The 25,004-nt window shown below is 52.9% G+C and overlaps 3 protein-coding genes across 5 annotated transcripts in view; 2 read left to right on the forward strand and 1 right to left on the reverse strand.

Annotated features, from left to right (window-relative positions):
- Nucleotides 1–6,907, forward strand: part of UNC13D (unc-13 homolog D) — a 30,236-nt gene extending 23,329 nt beyond the window's left edge. The window contains exons 34-35 of the transcript XR_010115503.1: nucleotides 1,219–1,457; nucleotides 3,620–6,907. The gene's annotated coding sequence lies outside the window, so the exon portion shown is untranslated. The remainder of the gene's footprint in view (nucleotides 1–1,218; nucleotides 1,458–3,619) is intronic.
- Nucleotides 1–25,004, reverse strand: part of UNK (unk zinc finger) — a 41,737-nt gene that overhangs the window by 2,913 nt on the left and 13,820 nt on the right. The window contains exons 2-14 of one of the 3 annotated variants that reach the window (XM_055242110.1): nucleotides 12,858–13,067; nucleotides 10,535–10,711; nucleotides 10,239–10,369; nucleotides 9,611–9,746; nucleotides 8,946–9,063; nucleotides 7,582–7,666; nucleotides 5,931–6,073; nucleotides 5,317–5,517; nucleotides 4,675–4,740; nucleotides 4,035–4,209; nucleotides 3,065–3,166; nucleotides 2,742–2,930; nucleotides 221–402 (exon numbers count right to left, since the gene is read on the reverse strand). In XM_055242110.1, the coding sequence (XP_055098085.1) occupies nucleotides 221–402; nucleotides 2,742–2,930; nucleotides 3,065–3,166; nucleotides 4,035–4,209; nucleotides 4,675–4,740; nucleotides 5,317–5,517; nucleotides 5,931–6,073; nucleotides 7,582–7,666; nucleotides 8,946–9,063; nucleotides 9,611–9,746; nucleotides 10,239–10,369; nucleotides 10,535–10,711; nucleotides 12,858–13,067 (1,915 nt within the window). The remainder of the gene's footprint in view (nucleotides 1–220; nucleotides 403–2,741; nucleotides 2,931–3,064; nucleotides 3,167–4,034; nucleotides 4,210–4,674; nucleotides 4,741–5,316; nucleotides 5,518–5,930; nucleotides 6,074–7,581; nucleotides 7,667–8,945; nucleotides 9,064–9,610; nucleotides 9,747–10,238; nucleotides 10,370–10,534; nucleotides 10,712–12,857; nucleotides 13,068–25,004) is intronic. The other 2 variants (XM_063617128.1, XM_055242111.2) reach the window with 2 other exon arrangements.
- LOC129462295 (uncharacterized) lies at nucleotides 397–6,907 on the forward strand. Its single transcript, XM_063617190.1, has one exon. The coding sequence runs from the start codon at nucleotides 990–992 to the stop codon at nucleotides 1,617–1,619; it is 630 nt and encodes a 209-aa protein (XP_063473260.1). The 5' UTR covers nucleotides 397–989; the 3' UTR covers nucleotides 1,620–6,907.

A 25,004-nucleotide genomic window follows, 5' to 3' on the forward strand; every position in this document is an offset into this window, starting at 1 on the left:
CTCACAGAGGGAATTCGAAGCCTGCGACAACAGTAACTACCCAGGGTCCTGGCTGGCAAAGCAAGTCCTCCCAGGGGGAGAGCGAGCAAACAAAACTGAGTTTTCTGCTCTGTCCTTCAAGCCCCCGCTTTCCCCCACCCAACGCCCGCTCTGTGAAGGAAGGTCTTGGGCTGGATGCCACCTGGCACTGGGGAAGGCCGGCAGGTGCGGGGCCTGGTACCTGCTTGGCCTGCTTCCAGGACTCCTCCCACTGCTTGATGGTGCTGTTGGCTTCGTCCAGCTCTTGCCGAAGTCGGGCCAGCTCAGCAGCCCCTGGCCCTGATAGGAAAGCGGGGGAAGTGCCCGGGGAGAAGCTTCCAGAGGCAAAATGCTCCCAGATGCTGCTGTTCATCCCGTTCAGACCTGCCCCAAGGAGAGGAAGAACATCAGCCTGGGCCCTGGCCAGCCCTGCCTCAGGGGTTCCAGGGACTGGCTGTCCACTGGATGGGTGCGCAAGGCTCCAGCTAGTGTCAGGTCAGAGAATTCTGCAGGGACAGGAAGGCTGTGAAGGTGCAGGTGGCGTGGACGGAGTCAGACCTAACCTTGAGTGCCACCTACTAGTTGGTGCCACTCAACTTCTGAGGCTCAGCATCCTCATGTGGAAAACGGGACTCCCATCGCTGGCCTCACAGGGTAACTCAGGGGACTCAGGAGGTACTGCATGTGAGAGCAGTCCCAGGCCCCCGATAGTGGCAATTTATGATTGTGGCTTCACTTTTAGGCTAGGGCCTTTTTGCAGCCTGATGTGAGGCCAAGGAAGAGATAAAGGGGAAAAGACAGGCCCGAGCCTCATCGGATGGCAGAGCTGGGGCAGGAAGAGCTCAGGGAGCCTTGGGGCCATCCCCCTTGTTTTACAGACAAGGACCCTGGATAAAATGTGTTACCAAGAATCACACAAATTTTAAGTGGTAGGGCCAGGACACAGACAGGGAACGTGGTTCCAAAGGCCTATGCTTTCCAGTCAACTATGCTGCGTGCACAGCCTCCCACCCGCCGCCAACCCAGCTGCCCTCTGCTCACTCGCTCAACAGATGTTTACTAACATCAGGTCCCCCTGCTCTGGCCCCCAGGGCAGCCCCGGGCTTCTGAGAAGGACCCATATCCACCTCTGGCCTCACTCTGCCCATATGTACTTTCTGGTGACTTCGTCCTTGCTTCCTTTCCCACTAATCCAACCAGGATGTTCCGGAACCAGATTTACGACGCTTTGCTCTCTGAGACACACAAGTGCACCCACAGAGGAGGGACGTGGTCCTGTGCGGAGACCCTGTGGCATGCACTGTCTGAGCCATCTGCCCCGTCCCAGAGGAAGACCTCAGGGTCACCCCACCCACATGAGACCAGCCCTGCAGCAAGCTCTCCTGTCCCACCCATCTCTCCTCCTCCCTCGGAGAAGCTCTCCTGACTCTGCTGTCCAGGTAGGCCCCTCTATGATTCTCAGGAGGATCCCAATGGCTGGGCACCTCTGCTTCCCACACTGGCCACAGCTGCTGGACAGCAGGGACTGTTGCACTCACACCTGTATCAATACACCTGTGCTCAACAGTCACACGGTGCAGGAAGGAGTGTGTGGCCAGTAAGTGGAGCTATGTCAAGCCGCCACCAGAAGCCGGGCATGGTGGTCCACGCCTGTGGTCCCAGCTACTCAGGAGGCTGATGTGGAAGGATTACCTGACCTCAGGAGTTCCAGGCTGCAGTGAGCTACTGCACGCCACTGCACTGCACTCTAGCCTGGGTGACAGACTGAGACCCTACTCAAAAAAAAAAAAAGATCCCATCCAAATATGGGGCAAGTCCGAAAAATGCAACACCAAGCACCTAAAGCTGACAGAATCAACGTAACAGAGAACAGCCTCTTCAACCCTGGAAGGCGCTGAGAAATCCATGTGCTGTTCTAGGATCAGGAATGAGATAAGGGAAGCCACCAAACCCAATCAGAACTCTGAAAGGCTCAGTCCCTGGGCCTGAGCAAAATGCCGGCACTCTCGGGGAGCGAGCTGGTGTCTGCAGCTGCTGGGGGAGAGTGAGAGCGGTGGTGCCATGTGCTTCCCATCCCGCCCTCAGGAACATCCCGACACACACAAGAGATGCACAGCCGGCCCGCAGTGGCACCGGCCTCTGTGCCATTCTTCTAGCCACTAAACCTTGAAGTGCCCTCAGGAACCCCCAGTCCGTACCATTCTAATTCTGTGGGCAAACAGCCTTCTGGGCCAGCCCTGGGCCTCCCTGGAGGCTCTGCCCGGCAGGAAGGGCACCCAGAGCCTGGGGTTAGCCTGTTTGGCTTCCCCCTTGGTCCTCTGTGAACCTGGCTGGTGCGAGCCAGCCTCTCGGAGCCTGGGGTGACTGGGCAGAACAGAACCATGCTGTGAAAGAGACCAGGCCCAGACCTGGCGACTGAGACCCCTGCTCTCGCCTGCACTGGCCTCGTGCCTAGCACTTCAGCCCCATTACTCTATTCAATGCTCACGTTAGGAGGTGGATGCTGCCATTATACCTGTTTCACAGCAGAGGAAACTAAGGCAGAGAGGCTCAATCACTTGTCCAGGGTCACACAGACAGGAATCTGACTCTGCCTCCTCGCCCAAGGCCTCTGCCCTAACCCCCAGCCTAGCTGATATGCCGTAGACGGGGTGGCCAGAGGCACCTCCCAAAGGCGCAGGTTCCTGCCCCAGTTATCCTTAGTGAACCACTCCCCCTCTTACCCAAAGATCCATGTGATGCTGAGGTTCCCAAAAATGTGTTTTCCGACTGGCTCAGGTGGCCCTGGGGCTGCTGTAGGAAATGCGAGGAGAGGCTGACGGGAGGGGACGGGGATGCTGAGTGGAAGGAGGCAGAGCTGCCCAAGGAGCCGGGGATGTTCACGGGCGCAGAGCTCTGCAGCAAGCTGCCGCCTGCAAGAGAGGCCCAGGGAGGACGGGCTGGGTGAGGGCAGCAGAAGCCAGGCAGGCCACACAGAGCAAGGGGCCTGGGCCAGGCAGGAACCCGAGGAGTCCTCCAGGCTGCCCTGCCCACCCACACTCAGTACCGATGGTGATGCTTCCTGGGTGGGGCACTGTGCTGTTATCAAAAGTCTTCTCCAGGGCGGCCACACCAAACTCATTCAGGTCCAGGTCATCCAAAGCAGACTCTAGGGACAGAGAAGAGTGGGATGTAACCTCCCAAGGGCTCATCTGACCCTGACCACCTCGTCTACTACCCACGCTGCATCTTCACGCCCATGCTACGCTGGGTCCGTATTCTCCCAAGCCCCTGTGCCCTTCCTTCAGCTGCTTCCTATGCCAATCCTGACTCCTGACTTCTGACGCCATCTGCCAGTCATGTCCAACCCAAATGCCTCTCCTTTCTGAATCTTCTTTGATACTTCCAGGAGGAATCACATCCCCATCCAGGGTCCCTGCCTCGGACAAGGGTTTTGTCCCCTGATGTTACAACTCGAGGGTCTCAGCCCCGGGCTCAGTGGGGGTGGGCAGGTCTCTGGGCACTCAGTGGCTGGTGTATAGCAGGTGCTTGACAAATGTCCACTGGGTGGGAAGTTTCCCTCTAGAGGGCAGGAACAGCATGTTGTCATCTGTCTCCTCAGTGCCTGACACAGGACCTGGCACAAAGCGGGCACCTAGAAATGAGTACTGAAAGAAAGGAGCACCAACTTCTAGCACCAGGAATTCTGAGAATGTCGTGCTGGCTATTCACTACACAAGGACACCAGTGAGATGAATGGGGACTGAACGACACGTCTTGGGGTGAGACTGTACTCGCCAAGGGGAAAAGGCACCTCTTTCTAATTTGCACAAAGGAGCTCTCAGGGCCATTCCTGGCCCTACACCTTGGGGTCATTTCTCCTTTAGCTCAAAGGACTCAGAGTGCCCACCCCCTGATTTTCCCAAGACAGATGTCTAAGGGGTCTGGTGTGCTGATTTGAGACTCGCTTCAGAGACTGGGGGGGTCTCTGACCCCAGACCCAGTCCTGGGCTTGCAAATAGAAATGGCCTAGTTACCTATGACTGACTCTACCGTGTCGCTGGTGGGGTAGAAGGGCAGAGCGTTTGCATTCATGCCGGGGACGCTGCTGGTGCCCACTGGGCTAGGGGGGGTAGCTGCCAGGCTGGAGGTGATACTAGAAGAGATGCTTGAGGTCAGGGGGCTGCCTGCGGGGAGGATGCCCAGCATGTCCTGCAACGAGAGAGGGAAGAGGAGAGGCAATGGTAGGCTCCATACAGAGGCCAGGACGAGAGGCTGGAGAGGGGCTGGGGGCAAGGGAAACGGCCCATGCCAGCTCTAGTCTGGGTGCCCCCATGCCCACATGGGCCCCGGCACACCCGACACCTTGTTGACAGCATGGAGTTGGAGGTGCGGAGGCTGCCAGCCCCACTCGCCCCTGCAATCCTGTAGCAGGGAAGAGAGAAGCGAGCACAGGGCCTGGCAGAGGCTCCAGGAACCCTTTCTCCACTGAGTCTAGGAGGTGAGGGGCTCCAGGGCCTGACCCCCTACCCTCTCTGGATTTGTGGCTGGGACCCCACTTTAGTCCTGCCCTCAGCTTTCGGGAAAAGTGGTGCCTCCCGCTCCCCGAAGCCTCCTGGGGTTCTGGGCCAGTCCTGTCCACAGCAGAGAGGAGGAAGGGGGCTGAGAGCTCTATACCTGTTTGGGCTGAAGCAGAGGCTGCTCTTGACTCCTGGGCTCTAATGAGTGGGGTTTTAATTTGGCCTAAGGGAGAAAATTCAGGGAGTGGATGAATGTGGTGCTGGGGGGTCCCTGAGTCCATCTGACCCTGAGGCTGCAGGTACCAGGGGGCAGGTGGTGGCAGACATGCAACCCCTCTTCACATGCATGCACACACCCCCTTCTTCCTCCCCACCTCCTACTCCCTTCCCCTACCCTAAGCAGGGAGCTGCCCTTCTCCTCCAGGTAACACCAGGCCTCATGTAAGCCCAGAAGGTATCTCTCCAGGCCCAGTTAGGGACCCATGTGTCCTGCTTCCCCAGGCCCTGCCTTTCCATGAAGGCAGCTCAGGGCAGCAGAAGGACCGCACCCAGGTGGGATCCGGCTCCTCTCCTAACCAGCTCTGCGGCCCAGGGGAGGCTGTGCAGCCTCCCCAGCCTTCCTGTCTTCCGCTGCAAATGGGCTGACTCTGCTCCCTCTGTTCAGTCCTGAAGAGGCCGAGGACAGTGGAGTCCTAGCTCCCAGTCATCCTCCCCGTAGCTGGACCAAGATACTCCTCCAAGATTCTCTTGCCCCACGCAGGAGAAGGCTAACCTCACTGCTGCCTCCCTCATCCCTTACCTGGCATTTGAAATTTTTCAGGTACTCGGCTCCCACCTGGTCTTCCCTCTCGAAGCCAGGAGCCTTCTTATAGCTGCCAGGGGCCAGGCCAGACTCCCCAGGGAAGACGATGCCCTCCAGGTTTGGGGGCTTCCTGATGGAGCCCGGTGGGGAGCCGCAGAGGTTAGATGGGCTGCCTAGGCTGCTATTTCTACAGAGGAGCTGCAGAGAAGGAGGGGAGGGAGTGGGCCCATGGGCACAGCGCAGGCTGGTGCGTGGGCCCGTCCTCTACCCTCTCCAGAGGGAGTCTTCAAGGGGCTCAGTTCCACTTTCGTCTGCCAACGAGCAGCAGCGACCACTCGGGGAGCCCGAAGCTCACGAAGGAAAGGGGGGTGGCCTCAGGCTTTGTCCCTGCCACCAGTCCTACAGGCTCATCAGCACAGGCTCTGGGGACTGCCCTACCCCACCCCCGGGCCTGGGCTTTTGACGAAGAATGCTGAGATGGAAAAGACAGATCCCCCGGCCTGAGGACAAATACCAGGATGGTCTCCCAAGCCCAGGCTGAAAGGGCCTAGGAAGCAAGTGTTGGCTCTGTCAGGCATGGTGCCCACCCACTCCCCAGGATGGACACGTACGGCACTGAGGTCAGGGGCATGCGGGCTGGAGGGGCTCACAGGCACCGAGTCTCCAGCAGCAGACGGCATGTACAGGACAGGACCCGGCTGGGTGGGGCTGGACACAGCTGAGGAAGGCTGCAGGTCGTCACTTAGGGGTGGCTCTGCAAGAGTCAGGGGCAGGGGTCAGCAGGCCTAAGCCAGCTCTGTCCCTCCAAAAATGCTCCTGGGTCCCTTCCAAAGGAGACCACAAATCCCCCTGCACATAAAGGGAAGGTTCCTACGACATCTCTAGTAACACCATGTCTGTGCATTTACTGTGCCAGGCACTGTGCCAGCACTTTGCAGTAATTGTGACTCTTCATGGTGACCAGAAGATACCAGTAATATGGTCTCCATTTTACAAATAAGTAAACTGAGGCTCAGAGAGGTAAGGTAAATCCACCAAAGTGACAGAGCTAAAACACAGAAGAGCTGGGACTTGAATGCTGATCTGCACAACTCCAAAGCCTGAATCACTTCCTTACGCTGTCTCAGCCAGGCGGTCCCAATGCCCATGGCCGCGGACCACCTCTGCATCAAGAATATGCTTCTCCCTCCCAGGGCCCTCGATTTATTTTCCATTCTCATCTCAGAGACAGGGCCTGAGCCCGGAAAGAGGTTAAGGAGACCCAGGGCAGTATCTTGGGGTGGAAAGAGGTGTTAACAGGTACAAACTGGAGCTCTGTCTCTGAGACTGGTGGTGGCCTACAGTATCATGCTGAGGATCCAGACCCACACTGTCCCACAAGGCAGCCGAAAGCCACATGTGGCTACTGAGCCCCTGAAACAGGCTGGTCTGAATGGAAATATCCTGTAGGCATTAAAATGCATATCAGATCTCATAGACTTAGTACAAAAAAAGGTAAAATGTCTTGATAATTTTGTATATTGATTATTGAAATAACCTTTTATGTTGGGCTAAATACAAATATGTTATTAAAATTAATTTAACAACATATTTTCCAATTTTCAATTTTCAATTTTTTTTTTTTTTTTTTTAGACAGAGTCTCGATCTATTGCCCAGGCTGGAGTGCAGTGGCATGATCTCGGCTCACTGCAACCTCTGCCTCCTGGGTGCAAGTGATTCTCATGCCTCAGCCTCCTGAGTAGCTGGGATTACAGGTGTGTGCCACCATGCCCAGCTCATTTTCATATTTTGCTATTTTTGTTAACATGCTTAAATATTTTAACTTTAAAATGACATATAGGGGTTACATTATATTCTGACTGGCTAGCTCTGCTCTAGAGGCCTGAGCAGGACTCAGCAGAGAAGAGCTCCGTGTTCCATTAGTGATGTCTGTCATGGGTATGACATGGGGTGGCTAGTGGGATTTGCCAAGTCAGCCATGGGAGGCACAGTGCCTCAACCCTCCCTGGAACCATGAGTGCTCAACCAGGGGGACAATCCCTGCAGTCTCTATCTCACTACTTTGGAAGCTCTAGGCCTTCAAGGCTACTTCCAGAAAGGTGGGGGAATGGAGCTTCCAGTGGGGACAAGGCCCGCTGCTGGCAGGCCAGAACTCCTGTGCAGGGTGTACTGCCAGGGGCCGTCCCCGGCCTAAGCCTGAGCTAGCCAGGCGAGGGAGGGGTGGGAGAGGGCACTGCCCCGGGGCAATGGGAACAGCATACGTTCTACGTGGGCAAAGGCGCAGAAGGGTCCTCGGGGACAGCTGCCCGACTGCTGCATGTCGTTGCACTTGGTGGACTTGTAGATCTGGAGGGCAGAGCACAGGCAGGTCAGGCTCAGGCCCTGAGGGAAGGCCAGGCAGGCTGCCCTTCCTCCAGCATGGGTGCGCTGGCTTAGTCATCTCTTGCCCTGTGTCCCCGGCCCCTCCCCTCCCCTCCACTATGTGTCCCCCTACCAGCTTCTTACTCAAACTCCTGAGGCAGCCCACCACCACTCCCCACTGTCACCAACAGCCTCCATTCTGGGGCCACAAGTCCCACCAGCCCTCCCAAAGGGATCCCCCAGTGACTCTCCACTCACGGCACGGCCAGGGCTGGGCCTCCTGGGCATTAAGGGAGCCACAATCTCAAGCAACCACCCCTGCCAATGTGACCCCTGCCAGGATACCCTGGGTTGCGACCTATACTAAGTAACCTTCCACTCTGCTGTCTGCAGCTACATAAGGTAGTTTCTGTCCGCATGTCTACCTCAGGGTGTCCTGGCTTCCATGGAACACTAAGGGCAGGGACTGCAGGTGCCTCTCTGAACCCCAGACAAGACCTAGGCACACAGATATGGCCCAGGCTACCTCTTGGGGCCAGAGGGCAAGGGAACTGTGTCGGGGAGGTTGCTGATAATCTAGGCCCTAATATGAGACAGGACAACAGGAAAGAGCTTATTTTTTTCAATCCTTTTTTTTTGTTTTTTTTTTTTTTTATGGAGTCTCGCTCTGTCAACCCAGGCTGGAGTGCAGTGGTGCGATCTTGGCTCACTGCAACTTCCGCCTCCCGGGTTCAAGCGATCCTCCCACCTCAACCTCCTGAGTAGCGGGGGTTACAGGCGCTCACCACCAAATCTGGCTAATTTTTGTATATTTAGTAGAGATGGCATGTTGCAGGCTAGTCTCGAACTCCTGACCTCAAGTGATCCACCCACCTTGGCCTCCCAGAGTGCTGGAATTATAGGTATAAGCCACTGTGCCCGGCCCTATTTTTTCAATCCTGATGTCACTGGATTATAAGCACCATGAGTGGTGGAAAGCCCAGAGTGGCCAGGTCGCCACACTCCATCTACACCTGCCCTGTCAGAAGGCCTGGGGGACACAGAACTGGAAGCAGAGGGCTGCTTGGTGAGTGTGGGCTCAGAATAGGAGAAGATGCCAAATTCGGCATGCAGGGTTCCTCTAGGCACTGCCAGGGGAGAGCCGGTGGCCACAAGTCCCTCTTCCAGGATGGCATCAGGATGGGTTCTGCCAACATCTCCACTGATCCTGCCTGCCTCTCTCCTTACTTCTCAAAGCCGCCCCCCGCCCTGCTGTGGGGCCCACCTCGGGGTGGAACTGCTGCTCGGTGCGGGTGTGGCAGTACTGGCAGGCGTCTCCGTTCTCACACTTGCCAGGGTCTCCCCACTCATCCCCGTGCTTGACGTTTGGACATGGAGACGACCTGGTCAACAACAGGGTGGGGTCAGATGGAGAAAGGAGGGGGTGAGATCGGAGCCTATCGGGTGCCACCTGGACCCAGCCTCATAGGCGTGAGCACAGAAATGGAAAAGACCAGCTGCAGAGTCAGGGCCTTGCTGGTGCCACAAGCCAAGCTCTTTCTCTGACCCAGCCTGGCCGCATCACCACAAAGGATACTGTTTGACTCCCCTTGGCCAGGCCCTCCCACTAGCCCAAGTAGGGTCAGGCTGGAGCTACAACCACACTGTCCATGCTGTGGCCTGGTCCTCATTCAACACATTCCCCTCAGGATCAGAAGTGGTGGGGCCTCACAGACGGTCTGACCAGGGTCCTCATTCACGCAGGAGGTGAAGCTGGGCTCCTACTGTCCAGGCATCCTCACTATGCCCTCCCCTGGGCCCTGGGCTTGCGATCCTGTCATCCCCAGGACCAGCCTCCCCTCCTCCCGGACAGCCAGTGGGAGCAGCCTCTGCCTGACCCCTTCCCTGCCACTCCTCCCTCCCATGGCTGGCCTCCTGGGGCCTAAGGACCTGTATTTGTGCTTCCGGGGGCTCCGCCGCCGGTCCTTGCTGTTGTGGTAGTAGGGACAGGCATAGCCTTGGCGGCACAGCCGCGGGGGTTTCTTGCAAGGCTCCGTCTTATAGTTCCCCAGCACATAAGCAGTCTCTGCACAGGGGGCCAGAGGGCAGGGGTCAGGTGAGAGGAGCTGGAGCACCCCAAGACTAGCATGACTGGAGCGGAGGGAAGGAGAAGCCACTGGGAAGGAGTCCAAGACAGGAGGCCCCTGCGAGATGTGAGTAGGGCCCCTCCTCCCAGGCCATGGCACAGCCCCAGGTGCAGCAAGGACGACAGATGCTGTCCATCAGAGAGACACTCACAGCTCACAGGGTGAAAGGGCACTCTTGCAGGGTGGAAAACATTTGCATGTGCACTTATGTACGTGCCTGTGCACATGTGAAAGCCTGGGGGGATCTTGGGAACATGATGTGTCAGGGAAAACGCCCCTAGAGGCGCCTTTTCAATGGTGGGTGTAGGGTGGGATGCGGGCCAGGTCAGGGCTTCGGCTAGAGCAGGCAGTAGGTGGTGGTGAGTCAAATCCCCAGGGCAGCTATGAGCAGGATTAGAGGGAGGGCGCGGCCGAGGCGTGGAGGCCTGTACCTTGCCATCGAGGCTCCTCGCTGAGGATCTTTTCTATCATGGCGTGGCTCGCAGCCCCAGCCGACTGGCCCTCTATGCTCCCCTCTACTGTGGTCTGGCCATTCTGCAAGGCCTCCATGGCCTGAAGCTCCCTGGGAGGAGAGGAAAGAACAGAGAGGTGGAGAGGGGGCATGAGGGGGCAAGAACCAGAGTGCCAGCCCTCCACTGCAGTCTGAGGTACTCACCGTCATCAGCCGCCAGGCCCCTGCCCTGGACCCCAGCCTACTGCCATCAGCCCAGCCCAGCACCCAGCCCACCTGATGTCGTAGACAGGGGAGCGGAGGTCATGGGGCCCGTGGGCAAAAGCGCAGTGCAGGCCGTTTTTGGTGCAGTTGCCTTTCGAGTCTGTCTCGTGGATGCAGATTCCAGTTTTGTAGTAACGAAGGTGGTACCTGCGCTCAGTGTCCCCTGTGGTTCTGTGCAGGAATGGGCACCTGGAACATGGTAGCGGGGGTCACTCAACTTTGCTGCCTGCAGCCTAGGCTTCCCTGCCTACCCCCTGCCCTTTCCCCAACTGTTTTTGTTGTTGTTGTTGTTTGTTTGTTTTGTTTTGTTTTTGAGACGGAGTCTTGCTCTGTTGCCAGGCTGGAGTGCAGGGGCACGATCTTGGCTCACTGCAACTCCAACTCCCTGGTTCAAGCGATTCTCCTGCCTCAGCCTCCCAAGTAGCTGGGATTACAGGCACACACCACTATGCCGGGCATGGTGGCCTGCGCCTGTAATCTCAGCTACTTGAGAGGCTGAGGTAGAATTGCTTGAACCCGGGAGGTGGAGGTTGCAGTGAGCCAGGAATAGACAGGGTTTCACCATGTTGGCCAGGATGGTCTCGATCTCCTGACCTCGTCATCTGCCCGCCTCAGCCTCCCAAAGTGCTGGGATTACAAATGTGAGCCACTGCGCCCGGCCTTTCTCCAACTGTTGAACAGCTTTCACTATGGCCTGGAAGGTGCACTAGGAAGAAGGCAATGATGAACCCTGCTGCAAGGTAAGAGAACTGCCCTGCTGCTGCCTGCAGCCTAAATGGGGCCCAACAGGGCCTGGCATTCCAGGGCAGGACAGACATCTGGGAGAACAAATGCTGCCTAGGCTTGGGGGCCGTCAGAGAAGCAAATGATCTACTCAAAACTCAGGTATAGCCTTCATCCCCTGAGTGCTTCGTCAGGCTAGGGGTAGGGTCAGCAAGCCTTGGGCCTCCATGAGAAAGAGGTGTTAGGCCAGGCCAGTAGCTCACACCTGCAATCTCAGCACTTTGGGAGGCAAAGCAGGAGGATCATTTGAGGCCAGGAATTTGAGACCAGCCTGGGCAACACAGTGAAGACATCCCCTCACCCATCTCTACAAATTAAAAATGTTTTAAATCATGGCCAGGTGTGGTGGCTCACGCCTGTAAATCCCAACAGTTGTGGGAGGCCGAGGCGGGTGGATCACCTGAGGTCAGGAGTTTGAGACCAGCCTAGACAACATGGCAAAACCCCATCTCTACTAAAAATACAAAAAATTAGCTGGGCATGGTGGCCTGCGCCTGTAATCCCAGCTACTTGAGAGGCTGAGGTAGAATTGCTTGAACCCAGGAGGTGGAGGTTGCAGTGAGCCGACATGGAAGTGCCAGTGGAAGCAGGTGCCCATCCATCTCAAAAAAAAAAAAAAACAAATAAATGAACTGAAGCCGGGCATAGTGGCTCATGCCTGTAATTCCAGCACTTTGGGAGGCCAAGAGGGCGGATCACCTGAGGTCAGGAGGTCGAGACCAGTCTGGTCAGCATGGTGAAACCCTGTCTCTACTAAAAATGCAAAATTAGCCTCGTGTTGTGGTGCACACCTGCAGTCCCAGCTACTTGGGAGGCTGAGGCAGGAAAATCACTTGCACCCAGGAGGTGGAGGCTGCAGTGAGCCAAGATCACACCACTGCACTCCAGCCTGGGCAACAGAGTAGAGTTTGAGGGTGCAGCAAGGATGGTGCCACTGCACTCCAGCCTGGGGGAAAGAGGGAAACCCTGTCTAAATAAATAAATAAAATTATAAAAATTTAAAAAAAGAAAGAGGGCTGACGTAGGGAAGGCTCTATGAGACAAGCAGGGTCAGTGAATGTTCCGTCGGGGACACTCCCAGGTGTGGCACCTCCCTGTGTCTGTCAGTGCTGTGCCCTATTTCTCCACAGAGATTTGCAGTAAGATATTTAGGGTCAGCAAACCTGGGTGCCGGTGAAGCGCTCTCTCTAAACAGCCAGCTTTGGTGGGAACCGCATGGGATATGGCAAGTGTAACTCCCAGATAGGGAGAGGGGCCCTGTGATCCCCAGGGGAGGATGAAAAAAGGCCAGGCAGCCTCCTGGGTTCAGATGTGGGCCCTTAGGCTTAGTGAAAGAAAGGCCTCTCTTAGGTTTCCTAAAAGTGGGAAAGAGAAATGGTACCTCCCCGCAGCCTACCGCCAGGGATGGTGGGGTCTGAGCCCAGGCTCAGGCCATGGGCTGGGCTGCAACCAGTCCTCTGGATGGCTTCCCAGAATCTGCCCAGCCTACCCTGAGGGCATCTGACCCAGAAGGAGACATGGGGCTCCTCTGAGGACAGGCTGGGTCACTCACTCGTCGCCCTCCGGGCAGAGGCCTGTAGCCTCGTCGTACTTGGTGCAGTAGACGTCAGGGCTGTAATTGAAGGTGCCGTCCCGACGGCGGATGGACCGGCGGCGCCGCTGGTTCACGAAGTGCCAATGGAAGCAGGTGTAGGGCCGATGCTGCGTGCATTTGTGTTGCACAAAGAGTGGGCACTGCTCTGTGCGGAATTCTTTCAGGTACCTGCAGAGAGAGCCCCGCATGGGGCAGGCCGGGAGCAGAGAATGAAGTCTCTTGCTTCTCAGCAAGAAGTTAGCCGCCAAGTCCCCTGAGGGCCCTGCTGTGGGGTGCTAGTTCCACTGGGATACCAGGAGAGACCCAGAGCTGTAAGGCTACACCTCAGCTCTAGGATCCAAACCAACACCAGTCCCACACCAGCCTGAAAGGCAAGAACCACAGACCACAGGGGCCTCGGCGGTCAGCTGTCGCCTGTGTTGACCAGCTGTGGCGTTAATCAGCAGCTTGGTTCTCTGAGCCCTTTCCAAGGTTTCCCAAGCCAAACCACTAATCACAGGCAAAGGGCTGCAAATAAGAGCATGAGGCGCCTCTGCCAAACTCTACAGGCCTCTGCTACCCAAGTCCACCTGCCTGTTGTTGCAGGCCTCGCCTGTACCATGAGCTGGGGCTGTGGGCTGAGAGGAGAAATCTGCAGATAAGCACTTAGGCTTTTCAGCTCTGAAGCTGAAGGTCACAAGGCATCCCTCGGGACTACTGACTCAGTAATTACCGTCCTGTCTGCCCGCCTCCGCCCAGAGACATTTCCTAGCACTACCTAGATCTGTGCTTGGGGAAAAACTCATACCGAAGTTTTGAAGAGACCCGCCCCCCGACCCCGCCCCTGCTGCTCCAGCCTGTTCTGTCCCCAGTCGTGTCACCTCATGTGAGTACCTGAAGCAGCCGGGCTATTTATGTCCTGGGGGCATGAAGCTGTCTCCTTTTGGCCGCCTCCTCCCAACCTTCACTGGTCTCTCTCCTCTGCCCTGCATGTGTAACAGCCAAGACACTCCCAAATCTCTTCTCCCACATTCCACCCAGTGGAAGGCCCCAGACCCACTTACTCCCTTACATCTGGGTTTCTGTTAGCTACATGTGTCCAGGTTGGGGAGTCTCCTAGACTGGGTCCCCCTGCCCCCGGCCCCAGGAAGGACAGGCAGTTAGTATAGTTCTCTTTAGTCTCTCGAGCCTAACAATGCAAGCAACGAATGGCTTGGGATAGGACACCTAACGTCATCGAGAAGGATGGTGCCAGAGGCTTGCAGACTGCAGAAAGAAGCATGAAGGGAACAGAAGTCGATCCAAAAAAGGGATCCTCGACCCAGGCTGGGATGCAGGAAGGAGGAAGGGGGAAGAGGGGAGGAGAGGTACTAGTGGATGAAGAATTTGAAGGTGTTTTTGGAACAGAAACAGTATGAGCTTAGAAACAGAGTGTCTGGTTCTAAGAGCTCCCAGTACCTTTGTGGATGTGCGTGGAATAGGAAGAGAGCTGGAAAAGAGAAAAGGAGATGAGGTGAGGTGCAGGAGGCAAACTGCAAATTTCAAGGGCCTCATCTCTGGGGTCCAGGTACATCCTGAAGACCCCAGGCAGAAATCTGGAAGCGTCCCTATGGCCTGATGCTCTCCTGGTCCCTTTGGCATTTGAAGCAAAGGTTCTTCTCCTTTCCTGTCTGGTTACACAAAAAGCTGTGCCCTCCTGCTACACAAAGGTACCAAGCCTGGCACTGAGCGGGATACCCATTCCTCAAACTGGTAGGACCATCCCTCTCCTGGGACGTACATCCTTTTCCTGACTTTTTGGACCCGCAAAGAAACTACCTCAGGAGGTAACAGAAAATGAGAGAGAAGGAACTTTCCTGAAAGAGGGAAGCTGGGCCCAGAGCCAGGAGCACAGAAGAGTGAGGCATGGTTAGAATGGGCAGATTAAGGACAGAACATCCAGTTAAACTGGAATCTCATATAAGCACTGAATAATATTTTAGCCTAATTAAGTCTCAAATATTGCATGGGACATACTTATCCTAAAGAAATTATCTGCTTCTGGTCAGGTGTGGTGGCTCACGCCTGTAATCCTAGCACTTTGGGAAGCTGGGGCGGGTGGATCACCTGAGGTCTGGAGTTCGAGACCAGACTGGCCAAAATGGTGAAACCCGGACTCTACTAAAAATATAAAAAAATGGCTGGGTGCGGTGGTTCACGCCTGTAATCCCAGCACTTTGGGAGGCTAAGGCGGGTGGATCACAAGGTCAACAGATCGAGACCACCCTGGCCAACCCGGTGAAACCATGTCTCCACTAAAAAATACAAAAATTAGCTGGGCGTGGTGATGTGTGCCTGTAGTCCCAGCTACTCAGGAGGCTGAGGTAGGAGAAGTACTTGAACCCAAGAGGCGGAGGTTGCAGTGAGCCAAGATCACGCCATTGCACTCCAGCCAGGGCAATAAGAGCAAAACTCCATCTCAAAAATAAATAAATAAATAAATACATACATACATACATACATAAATAATCTGTTTCCAATGTAACTGGCATCCTGTTTTGTTTTTAAGAGACAGGGTCTTGTTATGTTGCCCAGGCTGGAGTGCAGTGGCTGTTCACAGGCTCAATCATGGCATACCACAGCCTCAAACTCTTGGCCTCAAGCAATCCTCCTGCTCCAGTCTCCAGAGTAGCTGGGATTGCAGGTATGCGCCACTATGCCCAGCTGGCATCCTTTATTTGCTAAACCTGGTAGTTCTAAGAGTGACACATGCCTGCCTGGTGTCAGTGCCTCATGAAAGCACAGGGAGGCAGGAGGAGAAACCTAGGATATGTTCACCCTGCCTCTGCGCACAGTCTGTCCTGGAGAAGGAAAGGTCCTCGAGGACAGGAGCTAGACCTGGTGAGCCTGCTGACTTGTGGCAGACATGTCCACAGTGCCACGTGCAGATGAGACTCCACAGAGGCTCTGGCTGGCAGGGCTCCCACAGATCAGGACAGACAGTGAGCTACAGATTCCATGTTAAGCGTCTTCACTTCCATTCCCACTGCCCTGGGTCAGGGACTTCAGACCTTTTTCTAAACTGACTTCCCTGTTTCTGGCCTTTCTCTGTCCAGATGACACTGTATGGTGCTCAACCCTCTTCCTAGAGCCCGAATTTAACTCTTACTATTATTATTTTTTTTTGAGATGGATTCTCGCACTGTTGCCTGGGCTAGAGTGCAGTGGTGCAATCTCAGCTCACTGCAATCTTTGCCTCCCAGGTTCAAGCAAGTCTCCTGCCTCAGCCTCCCTAGTAGCTGGGATTACAGGCACCCGCCACCACACCCAGCTAATGTTTTGTATTTTTAGTAGAGACAGGGTTTCACCATGTTGGCCAGGGTGGTCTTGAACTCCTGACCTTGTGATTCGCCCGCTTTGGCCTCCCAAAGTGCTGGGATTACAGGTGTGAGCCACTGCGCCTGGCCCAAAATTTAACTCTTGCTTTTTTTTTTTTTTTTTTTTTTTTTTTGAGACGGAGTCTCCCTCTGTCGCCCAGGCCGAAGTGCAGCGGTGTGATCTTGGCTAACTCACTGCAACCTCCGCCTCCCAGGTTCAAGCAATTCTCCTGTCTCAGCCTCCCGAGTAGCTGAGACTACAGGTGCATGCCACCACGCCTGGCTAATTTTTTTTTTTTTTGTATTTTTACTAGAGACGGGGTTTCACCATGTTAGCCAGATGGTCTAGATCTCCTGACCTTGTGATCCGCCCGCCTCAGCCCCCCAAAGTGCCGGGATTACAGACATGAGCCCCTGTGCCCGGCCAGCAAACTCTTCTTGTAAAGGACCAAATGGTAAATATTTTAGACTTTAGATTTTTTTTTTTTTTTTTGAGACAGAGTCTCGCTCTTTTGCCCAGGATAGAGGGAAGTGGTGTGATCTCAGCTCACTGTAATCTCTGCCCCTGGGGTTCAAGCACCTCAGTCTCCCAAAGTGCTAGGATTACAGGCGTGAGCCACCACGCTCAGTGGACTTTAGATTTCTTTCTGAGGGGATAACATTTTGCAAAAATGGATTACAAAAGTTCATCGTTAATTCTGATTCTGTAATACATACATATATATTATATATATTTTATATATATACACACCCAAATACACACACACATAAATTTTTCTTAAGGCAGGAGCTCGCTCTGTTGCCCAGGCTGGAGTGCAGCAGCTCAAGCAGGGCTCACTGCAGCCTTGACCTCCTGAGCTCAAGTGATCTTCCCACCTCAGCCTCTGGAGTAGCTGGACTATAGGCGCGTGCCCCCATGCCCAGCTAAATTTTTTTGATTTTTAGTACAGACAAGATCTTGCTATGTTACCTGGGCTAATCACGAACTCCCGAGCTTAAGTAATCCTCCCCTGCTTTGACCTCCCAAAGTGCTGGGATTACAGGCGTGAGTCACCACACCCGGCCTGTAATGAGATTTTTATGTATTTCATCTTTGAAAATGTCTTTTCACATACATAGGTATTACCAAATGTTGATAACATTCCACAAGCATGTGGGCTTGTTTTTCTTTTTTTCCTTTTTGAGACAGTCTCACTCTGTCACCGAGGCTGGAGTGCAGTGGCGCAATCACAGCTCACTGCAGCCTCAACCTCCGGGGCTCAGGCAATCCTCCCACCTCAGCCTCCCAGGTAGCTAGGACCACAGCCACCATGCCCAGCTAATTTTTGTATTTTTTGTAAAGACGGGGTTTCACTGTGTTGCCAAGGCTCAAGCATATAATTTTTTTTTTTTTTTTTTTTTTTTTGAGATGGAGTCTCGCTCTGTGCCCAGGCTGGAGTGCAGTGGTGCAATCTTGGCTCACTGCAAGCTCTGCCTCCCGGGTTCACGCCATTCTCCTGCCTCAGCCTCCCGAGTAGCTGGGATTACAGGCGCCTGCCACCATGCCCGGCTAATTTTTTGTATTTTTAGTAGAGACGGGGTTTCACAGTGGTCTCGATCTCCTGACCTCGTGATCCACCCACCTCAGCCTCCCAAAGTGCTGGGATTACAGGTGTCAGCCACCGCGCCCAGCCAAGCATATAATTTTTATTCAGGATATCCATCTCTTAGATGACAATTATAGAATTCTACTGATTTTTTTTTTTTTTTTTTTTTGAGACAGAGTCTCGCTCTGTTCACCAGGCTGGAGTGCAGTGGCGCAATCTCGGCTCACTGCAACCTCTGCTTCCTAGGTTCAAGCGATTCTTCCTGCCTCAGCCTCCCAAGTAGCTGGGATTACAGGTGCCCGTGACCACACCTGGCTAATTTTTGTATTTTTTAGTAGAGACAGGGTTTCACCATATTGCCCAGGCTGGTCTTGAACTCCTGACCTCAGGTGATCCGCCCGCCTCGGCCTCCCAATGTGCTGAGATTACAGGCATGAGCCACCACGCCTGGCCAGAATTCTATTAATCTTAATACGTCTCTTTTAATCACTTCCAGTTGAACATTTGGCGTAAACTGAGTTGCACAGATTAATGGATTTTTTATTTTTATTTTTTAGATGCAGTCTCACTCTGTCGCCCAGGCAGGAGTGCAGCAGCATGATCTCAGCTCACTGCAACCTCTGTCTCCCACATTCAAGTGATTCTCCTGCCTCAGCCTCCTGAGTAGCTGGGATTACAGGCATGCGCTACCACACCCGGCTAATTTTTGTATTTTTTGGTAGAGATGGGGTTTCTCCATGTTGGCCAGGCTGGTCTTGAACTCCTGACCTCAAGTGATCTACCCACCTTGGCCTCCCAAAGTGCTGGGATTACAGGCGTAAACCACCACGCCCACCCAGTGGATTTCAAATTAGAGAAATTTCCTTTGTGTTCACATTGAGATGCAAAATCCCTGATAGAACTATAGCCTGCATTTGGAACATGTGTGTAGGAATGGAGAGCTTGCCTTTGTTTTCACTTTTGACAGCACAGGAAGTATACAAGGCAGCTTAACATGACATAATGATTTAAACATTTGCTGTCATCAACATGACTTCCCTGAAGCATAGGGTTTGCATAAGCACTGTTTTACTTTGGAGTTTTAGGTTGAATTCATTAACAAACATTACCTAGTCTGCAGCAAAAGCTAATTTCCAAAGCCATTCAGCATTCAATAGTGGTTGCCAGTGATTCTCCTCATTCAGAAAATCGTCAATCTCAGCCCTGAGCTCAAAAAGTTGAAAGAAAACTACCGCTGCTAAGCCATCAAACTACTGCGCGGCAGGGCACATCAGAATACTCAGCTTCTATTTCTGACAAAAACTTATGGAACTGATGATGATTCACAAAACCAAGTAAAATCACTGATGCTAAGAGTTCAATAACATGATAAATTAAGATATTTTCTGCAAAGTACCTGCTGAAGAATAACACAATGAATAAACCACCTTACATTTTCACAAGTTTTGTAAATTTGTCCAATTCTTCTTCTGCTGTACACATATTTTTACCACCTCCAGCTGTAAAAGATACTAGCAGATTACACTTTAGGTTGTACTGAATTAGTGTTTTCTTAGCTATGGACTCACCAACAGCCAGGAAAAACCACATGAAATCGGCCTTCTTTTTGATGATGTCTGGCTCTGTCACCAGGCTGGAATGCAGTGGCGTGATCTCGGCTCACTGCAACCTCCGCCTTCCGGGTTCACGCCATTCTCCTGCCTCAGCCTCCCAAGTAGCTAGGACTACAGGTGCCTGCCACCATGCCCAGCTAAATTTTTTTGTATTTTCTAGTAGAGACGGGGTTTCACTGTGTTGGGGGATCGATGGTCTCGATCTCCTGACCTCATGATCCGCCTGCCTTGGCCTCCCAAAGTGCTGGGATTACAGGTGTGAGCCACCTCGGCCTCCCAAAGTGCTGGGATTACAGGTGTAAGCCACCGCGTCTGGCCTGTAATTTTTGTATTTTTAGTAGAGACGAGGTTTCACCATGTTGGCCAGGGTGGTCTCAATCTCCTGACCTTGTGATCTGCCCACCTTGGCCTCTCAAAGTGCTGGGATTACAAGTGTGGGCCATGGCGCCCGGCCTTCTTTTTTAATTGACTACTGACATTGCTCCTAACATCCTCAACATTTTGAGACACTGTTCCTGCTGAAAAGCTAACGCTCTCAAACAAAACTGTGTTTTCTCTGGACACACTTCTCCAGCTGCTGCAATCAAACACAATTTAATTAACTCAACATCAGTAAACGGCTTTCCTTGCCTAGCTGACAAATGAGCCACTCAGAAACCTGCTTCAGTTGTAACCTGCAACTGAAACTACAAAAATGTAGTTTTAATTCTTGTGAAGAAATTCTGCTGTAAGGAAATATTCCTAGCTGCATGCAGTGGCTCATCCCTGTAATCCCACCAACACAGGAGGCGGAGGTGGGAGGATCACTTGAGCCTAGGAGTTTGAGGGCAACATAGCAAGACCCCATTACTAAAACATTTTTTAAAAAACTAAGCCAGGCATGCACCTGTAGTCCCAGCTACTTGGAAGGCTGAAGTGAAAGGATCACTAAACCCAAGAGTTTGAGGTTGCAGTGAGCTACGGTTGCACCACTGCATGCCAGCCTGGGTGACAGAGCGAGACCCTGTCTCAAAAAAAAAAAAAAAAAAAGACATCTGTGCTGAAAAAATCCATCAGCATTATCAGACCAAGCACTTATCACAATATTCCCAGAAAAGCAAGCAATGGTCAGAAAAAAATTTTTAGGTCAGGCGCAGTGGCTCACTCCTGTAATCCTAGCACTTTGGTAGGCCAAGGCGGGCAAATCACTTGGGGTCAGGAGTTTGACACCAGCCTGGCCAACATGGAGAATCCCATCTCTACTAAAAATACAAAAAATTACCCAGGCGTGGTGGGTCACACCTATAATCCCAATGACTTGGGTGGCTGAGGCACAAGAATCACTTGAACCAGGGAAGTTGAGGTTGCAATGAGCTGAGATCACACCACTGTACTCCAGCCTGGACAACAGAGCAAGACTCTGTCTCCAAAAAAAAAAAAGAAAAAGAAAAAAGGCCGGGGGGAGCCAGGTACAGTGGCTCACGCCTGTAATCCCAGCACTTTGCGAGGCTGAGACGGGTGGATCACAAGGCCAGGAGAGTTCAAGACCAACCTGGCCAATATGGTGAAACCCCGTCCCACTAAAAATACAAATTAGCCAGGTGTGGTGGCGGGCGCCTGTAGTCCCAGCTACTCAGGAGGCTGAGGCACGAGAATCGCTTGAGCCCAGGAGGTGGTTGCAGTGAGCAGAGATCACGCCACTGCACTCCAGCCTGGGCGACAGAACGAGACTCCATCTCAAAAAAAAAAAAAAAAAAAAGGAACAATAAATTTTAAAGGAATATTTCCTTCTTTAAATAAAGAGACAGGGTCTCACTCTGTCACCAGGCTGGAGTGCAGCAGTGTAATCACAGCTCATTGCAACCTCGACTCCTGGGCTCAAGAAGTCCTCCTGCCTCGGCCTCCCAAAGTGCTGAGATTACAAGCATAAGCCACCATGCCCAGTCACAGCTATCTTTATTATTAGGTGCTTTGCCACCAAACATGTTAACAAAATAATCCATATGCCACTGAGCCTTAAAAGTGAAATATTTGAAATGCATTTTTCTCTTCCTCTCTTCTTTTGACATAAGAGGTATGCACTGGTGATGAAGAATGTATAAAATGTGCTATGGTATGCTGGCGGGGCACAGTGGCTCACACCTGTAATCCCAGCACTTTGGGAGGTCGAGGTGGGTGGATCACAAGATCAGGAGATCGAGACCATCCTGGCTAACATGGTGAAACCCCGTCTCTACTAAAAATACAAAAAATTAGCCAGGCATGGTGGCTGGCGCCTGTAGTCCCAGCTACTCGAGAGGCTGAGGCAAGAGAATGGTATGAACCTGGGAGGCGGAGCTTGCAGTGAGCCCAGATCGCACCACTGCACTCCAGCCTGGGCGACAGAGCAAGACTCCGTCTCAAAAAAAAACAAAAAATGTGGTATGCTGATACGTGCAGCAATGAGAAGCAATGAGCATCACATATTGTCAGTCTCCTGTTGCAACTACTTGAGTCTGTAGTTGAAGTGCACAAGCAGCCAGGACAACAGAGAAACGAATGACTGCAGGTTTAAAGGAAGCGTTATTTTATTTATTTTTTATTTTTTGAGACACAGTCTCGCTCTGTCGCCCAGGCTGGAGTGCAGTGGCGTGATCTCGGCTCACTGCAAGCTCTGCCTCCCAGGTTCATGCCATTCTCCTGCCTCAGCCTACTGAGTAGCTGGGATTACAGGCAACCACCACCATGCCCGGCTAATTTTTTTATTTTTAGTAAAGGCGGGGTTTCACTTTATTAGCCAGAATGGTCTCGATCTCCTGACCTCATGGTCCGCCCGCCTCGGCCTCCCAAAGTGCTGGGATTACAGGCATGAGCCACTGCACCCAGCCCAAAGGAAGCTTTATTTAGGGACTCTGAAATTCATATAATCGTCACATCATGAAATATCATTTTTTTTCAACCATTGAATAAATGTGAAGAGAGGACACAGTGGCTCATGCCTGTAATCCCAGCCCTCTGAGAGGCCAAGGCAGGTGGATCGCTTGAGCTCAGGAGTTGAAGACCAGCCTGGGCAATGTGGCAAAACGCTGTCTCTACCAAAAAAATACAAGAATTAGCCGGGCGTGGTGGTGCACACCTACAGTCCAAGCTACTCAGGAGGCTGAGGCAGGAGGATTCTTTGAGCATGGGAGGTCGAGGCTGCAGTGAGCCAAGATAGTGCTACTGCGCTCCAGCCAGGATAGACCTGTCTCAAAAGAAAGTGAAAACAATTCTTACCTTGTGCGCCACAAAAAAGCAGGCAGCAGGCTGGATTTGGCATGCAAGCTGGTTTGCTGACCTCTGCTCTACACCTGGGTTTTTTTGTCTTTTTTTTTTCCCTTTTTGTGGAGAAAGGGGGCTTGCTATATTGCCCGAGCAGGTCTCGAACTCCTGGGCTCCAGCTATCCTCTGGCCTCTGCTCCCTAAGTGCTGGGATTACAGGTGACCTCTGCTCTAAACAGTTGGTATGCCCCATCACATCACACCCTTACATCTCCATACGTTTGATCATGTTGTCCCCTGGGTCTAGATCACCCTGAGGGTTCCCTGGCCCTGCCTGCCCCCGCTTCCATGTTCCTACTGCACTACGTGAATACTGCTGGTACAGCCACCACAGTGGATTCTGACTGTTTTGTACACTGCCACATCGATCATCTTTGTACCCCTGCACAGAGCTGACCCACAGCAGGTGCTTGAGACATGGGAAGTGAAAAGAAAAGCAAAAAGCACCCCAAGTGGTAGAAGCCTGGTACAAAAGCAGCTCTGCACGAACCCAGCAAAACATAGAGGAGCAACTCCAACCTCTGACTTAGATACTTCTCCTGGCAATTAACTCAGTAAGCTCTCTCTTCCACATTACGTCTGCTCAGCTTTGTCCCTCACCTGAACACTAAAATTGAGATCTTCCGCCTCACACAGAGTCGGTTGCTGGCATCTGGTTCCTCTTTTGTCATTGGTGCTGGGAATGTGCAGAGACCATTACAGATTAACTTTTTTGAAAAAGGGTCTCATTTTGTCACCCAGGCTGGAGTACAGTGGTGCAATTACAGGTCACTGCAGCCTCCCAGGCTCAAGCAATCCTCCCACCTCGGCCTCCCGAGTAGCTGGGACTACAGGCACCTGCCACCCCACCCAACTAATTTTTGTATTTTTTTTTGTAGAGATGAGGTTTCGACATGTTGCCCAGGCTGGTCTCAAACTCCTGACCTCAAGCAACCCTCTTTTTTTGTTGTTGTTTTTGAGATGGAGTCTCGCACAATCCCCCAGACGGGAGTGCAGTGTCCTGATCTCGGCTCACTGCAAGCTCCGCCTCCTGGGTTTGCGCCATTCTCCTGCCTCAGCCTCTGAGTAGCTGGAACTACAGGCGCCCGCCACCACGCCCGGCTAATTTCTTTGTATTTTTAGTAGAGACGGGGTTTCACCGTGTTAGCCAGGATGGTCTCGATCTCCTGACCTCATGATCCGCCCACCTCAGCCTCCCAAAGTGCTGGGATTACAGGCGTGAGCTACCGTGCCCAGCAAGCAACCCTCTTTAGCCTCTCAAAGTGCTGGGATTACAGGTATGAGCCACCATGCACAGCCACTACAGATTAATTCCTGTTTCTATTTCCTCCAACAACCAATGGGTATCATGATGACTACTGGCAAAAGCTGGGTATCGGCCAGGCATGGTGACTCATGCCTGTAATCCCAGCACTTTTGGAGGCCAAGGCAGGTGGATCACCTGAGGCCAGGAGTTCGAGATCAGCCTGGTCAACATGGCAAAACCCCGTCTCTACTAAAAATACAAAAATTAACCGTGGTTTGGTGTAGTGGCGCATGCCTATAATCCCAGCACTTTGGGAGGCCAAGGTGGGCAGATCACCTGAGGTCAGGAGTTCAAGGCCAGCCTGGCCAACAGAGCAAAACCTCGTCTCTATAAAAAATACAAAAATCAGGCCAGGCGTGGTGGCTCGTGCCTGTAATCCCAACGCTTTGGGAGGCTGAGGTGGGGGGGATCACCTGAGGTCAGTTCAAGACCAGCCTGGCCAAAATGGCGAAACCCCTTCTCTACTAAAAAATACATTAGCTGGGTGTGGTGGCACACACCTGTAATCCTAGCTACTCGGGAGGCTGAGGCAGGAGAATCGCTTGAACCTGGGAGGCAGAGATTGCAGTGAGCCGAGATCGTGCCACTGCACTCCAGCCTGGGCGACAAGAGCAAGACTCTGTCTTAAAAAAAAAAAAAAAAAAAAAAAAGCTGTGGTCAATCTTTTTGTGGAGTGTATGTCTGCATTAATGTCCAACCTGTATGTTTTATGTTTGTTTATAATCTGATTTGGACAAACCTACAGATTTGAGTACAGAGACATATAGGCAAGACAATGATGGCCTCCAGACAACTAAGACAAGCCAATAGAAAGAGATGGCACTGCAACACCAGATTTGCTCAGGACTTGGTGAATCCCAGAACACGCAGTGAACAGCAAGATGTAAGCCCAACAAAAGGGACAAGAGATTGAGCCAGTGGAGTAACTCACTCTGGATGCCACTCAACCTTGGGACATGGGCCATGAGTTTTCAAGATGGAACGGC

This window comes from Symphalangus syndactylus, chromosome 14, assembly GCF_028878055.3.
Source record: "Symphalangus syndactylus isolate Jambi chromosome 14, NHGRI_mSymSyn1-v2.1_pri, whole genome shotgun sequence".
Taxonomy (NCBI): Eukaryota; Metazoa; Chordata; class Mammalia; order Primates; family Hylobatidae; genus Symphalangus; species Symphalangus syndactylus.

Bases quoted from the DNA above. Each gene is read 5' to 3' on its own strand.
- LOC129462295 (XM_063617190.1), top strand. From the start codon at position 990: ATGCTTTCCAGTCAACTATGCTGCGTGCACAGCCTCCCACCCGCCGCC.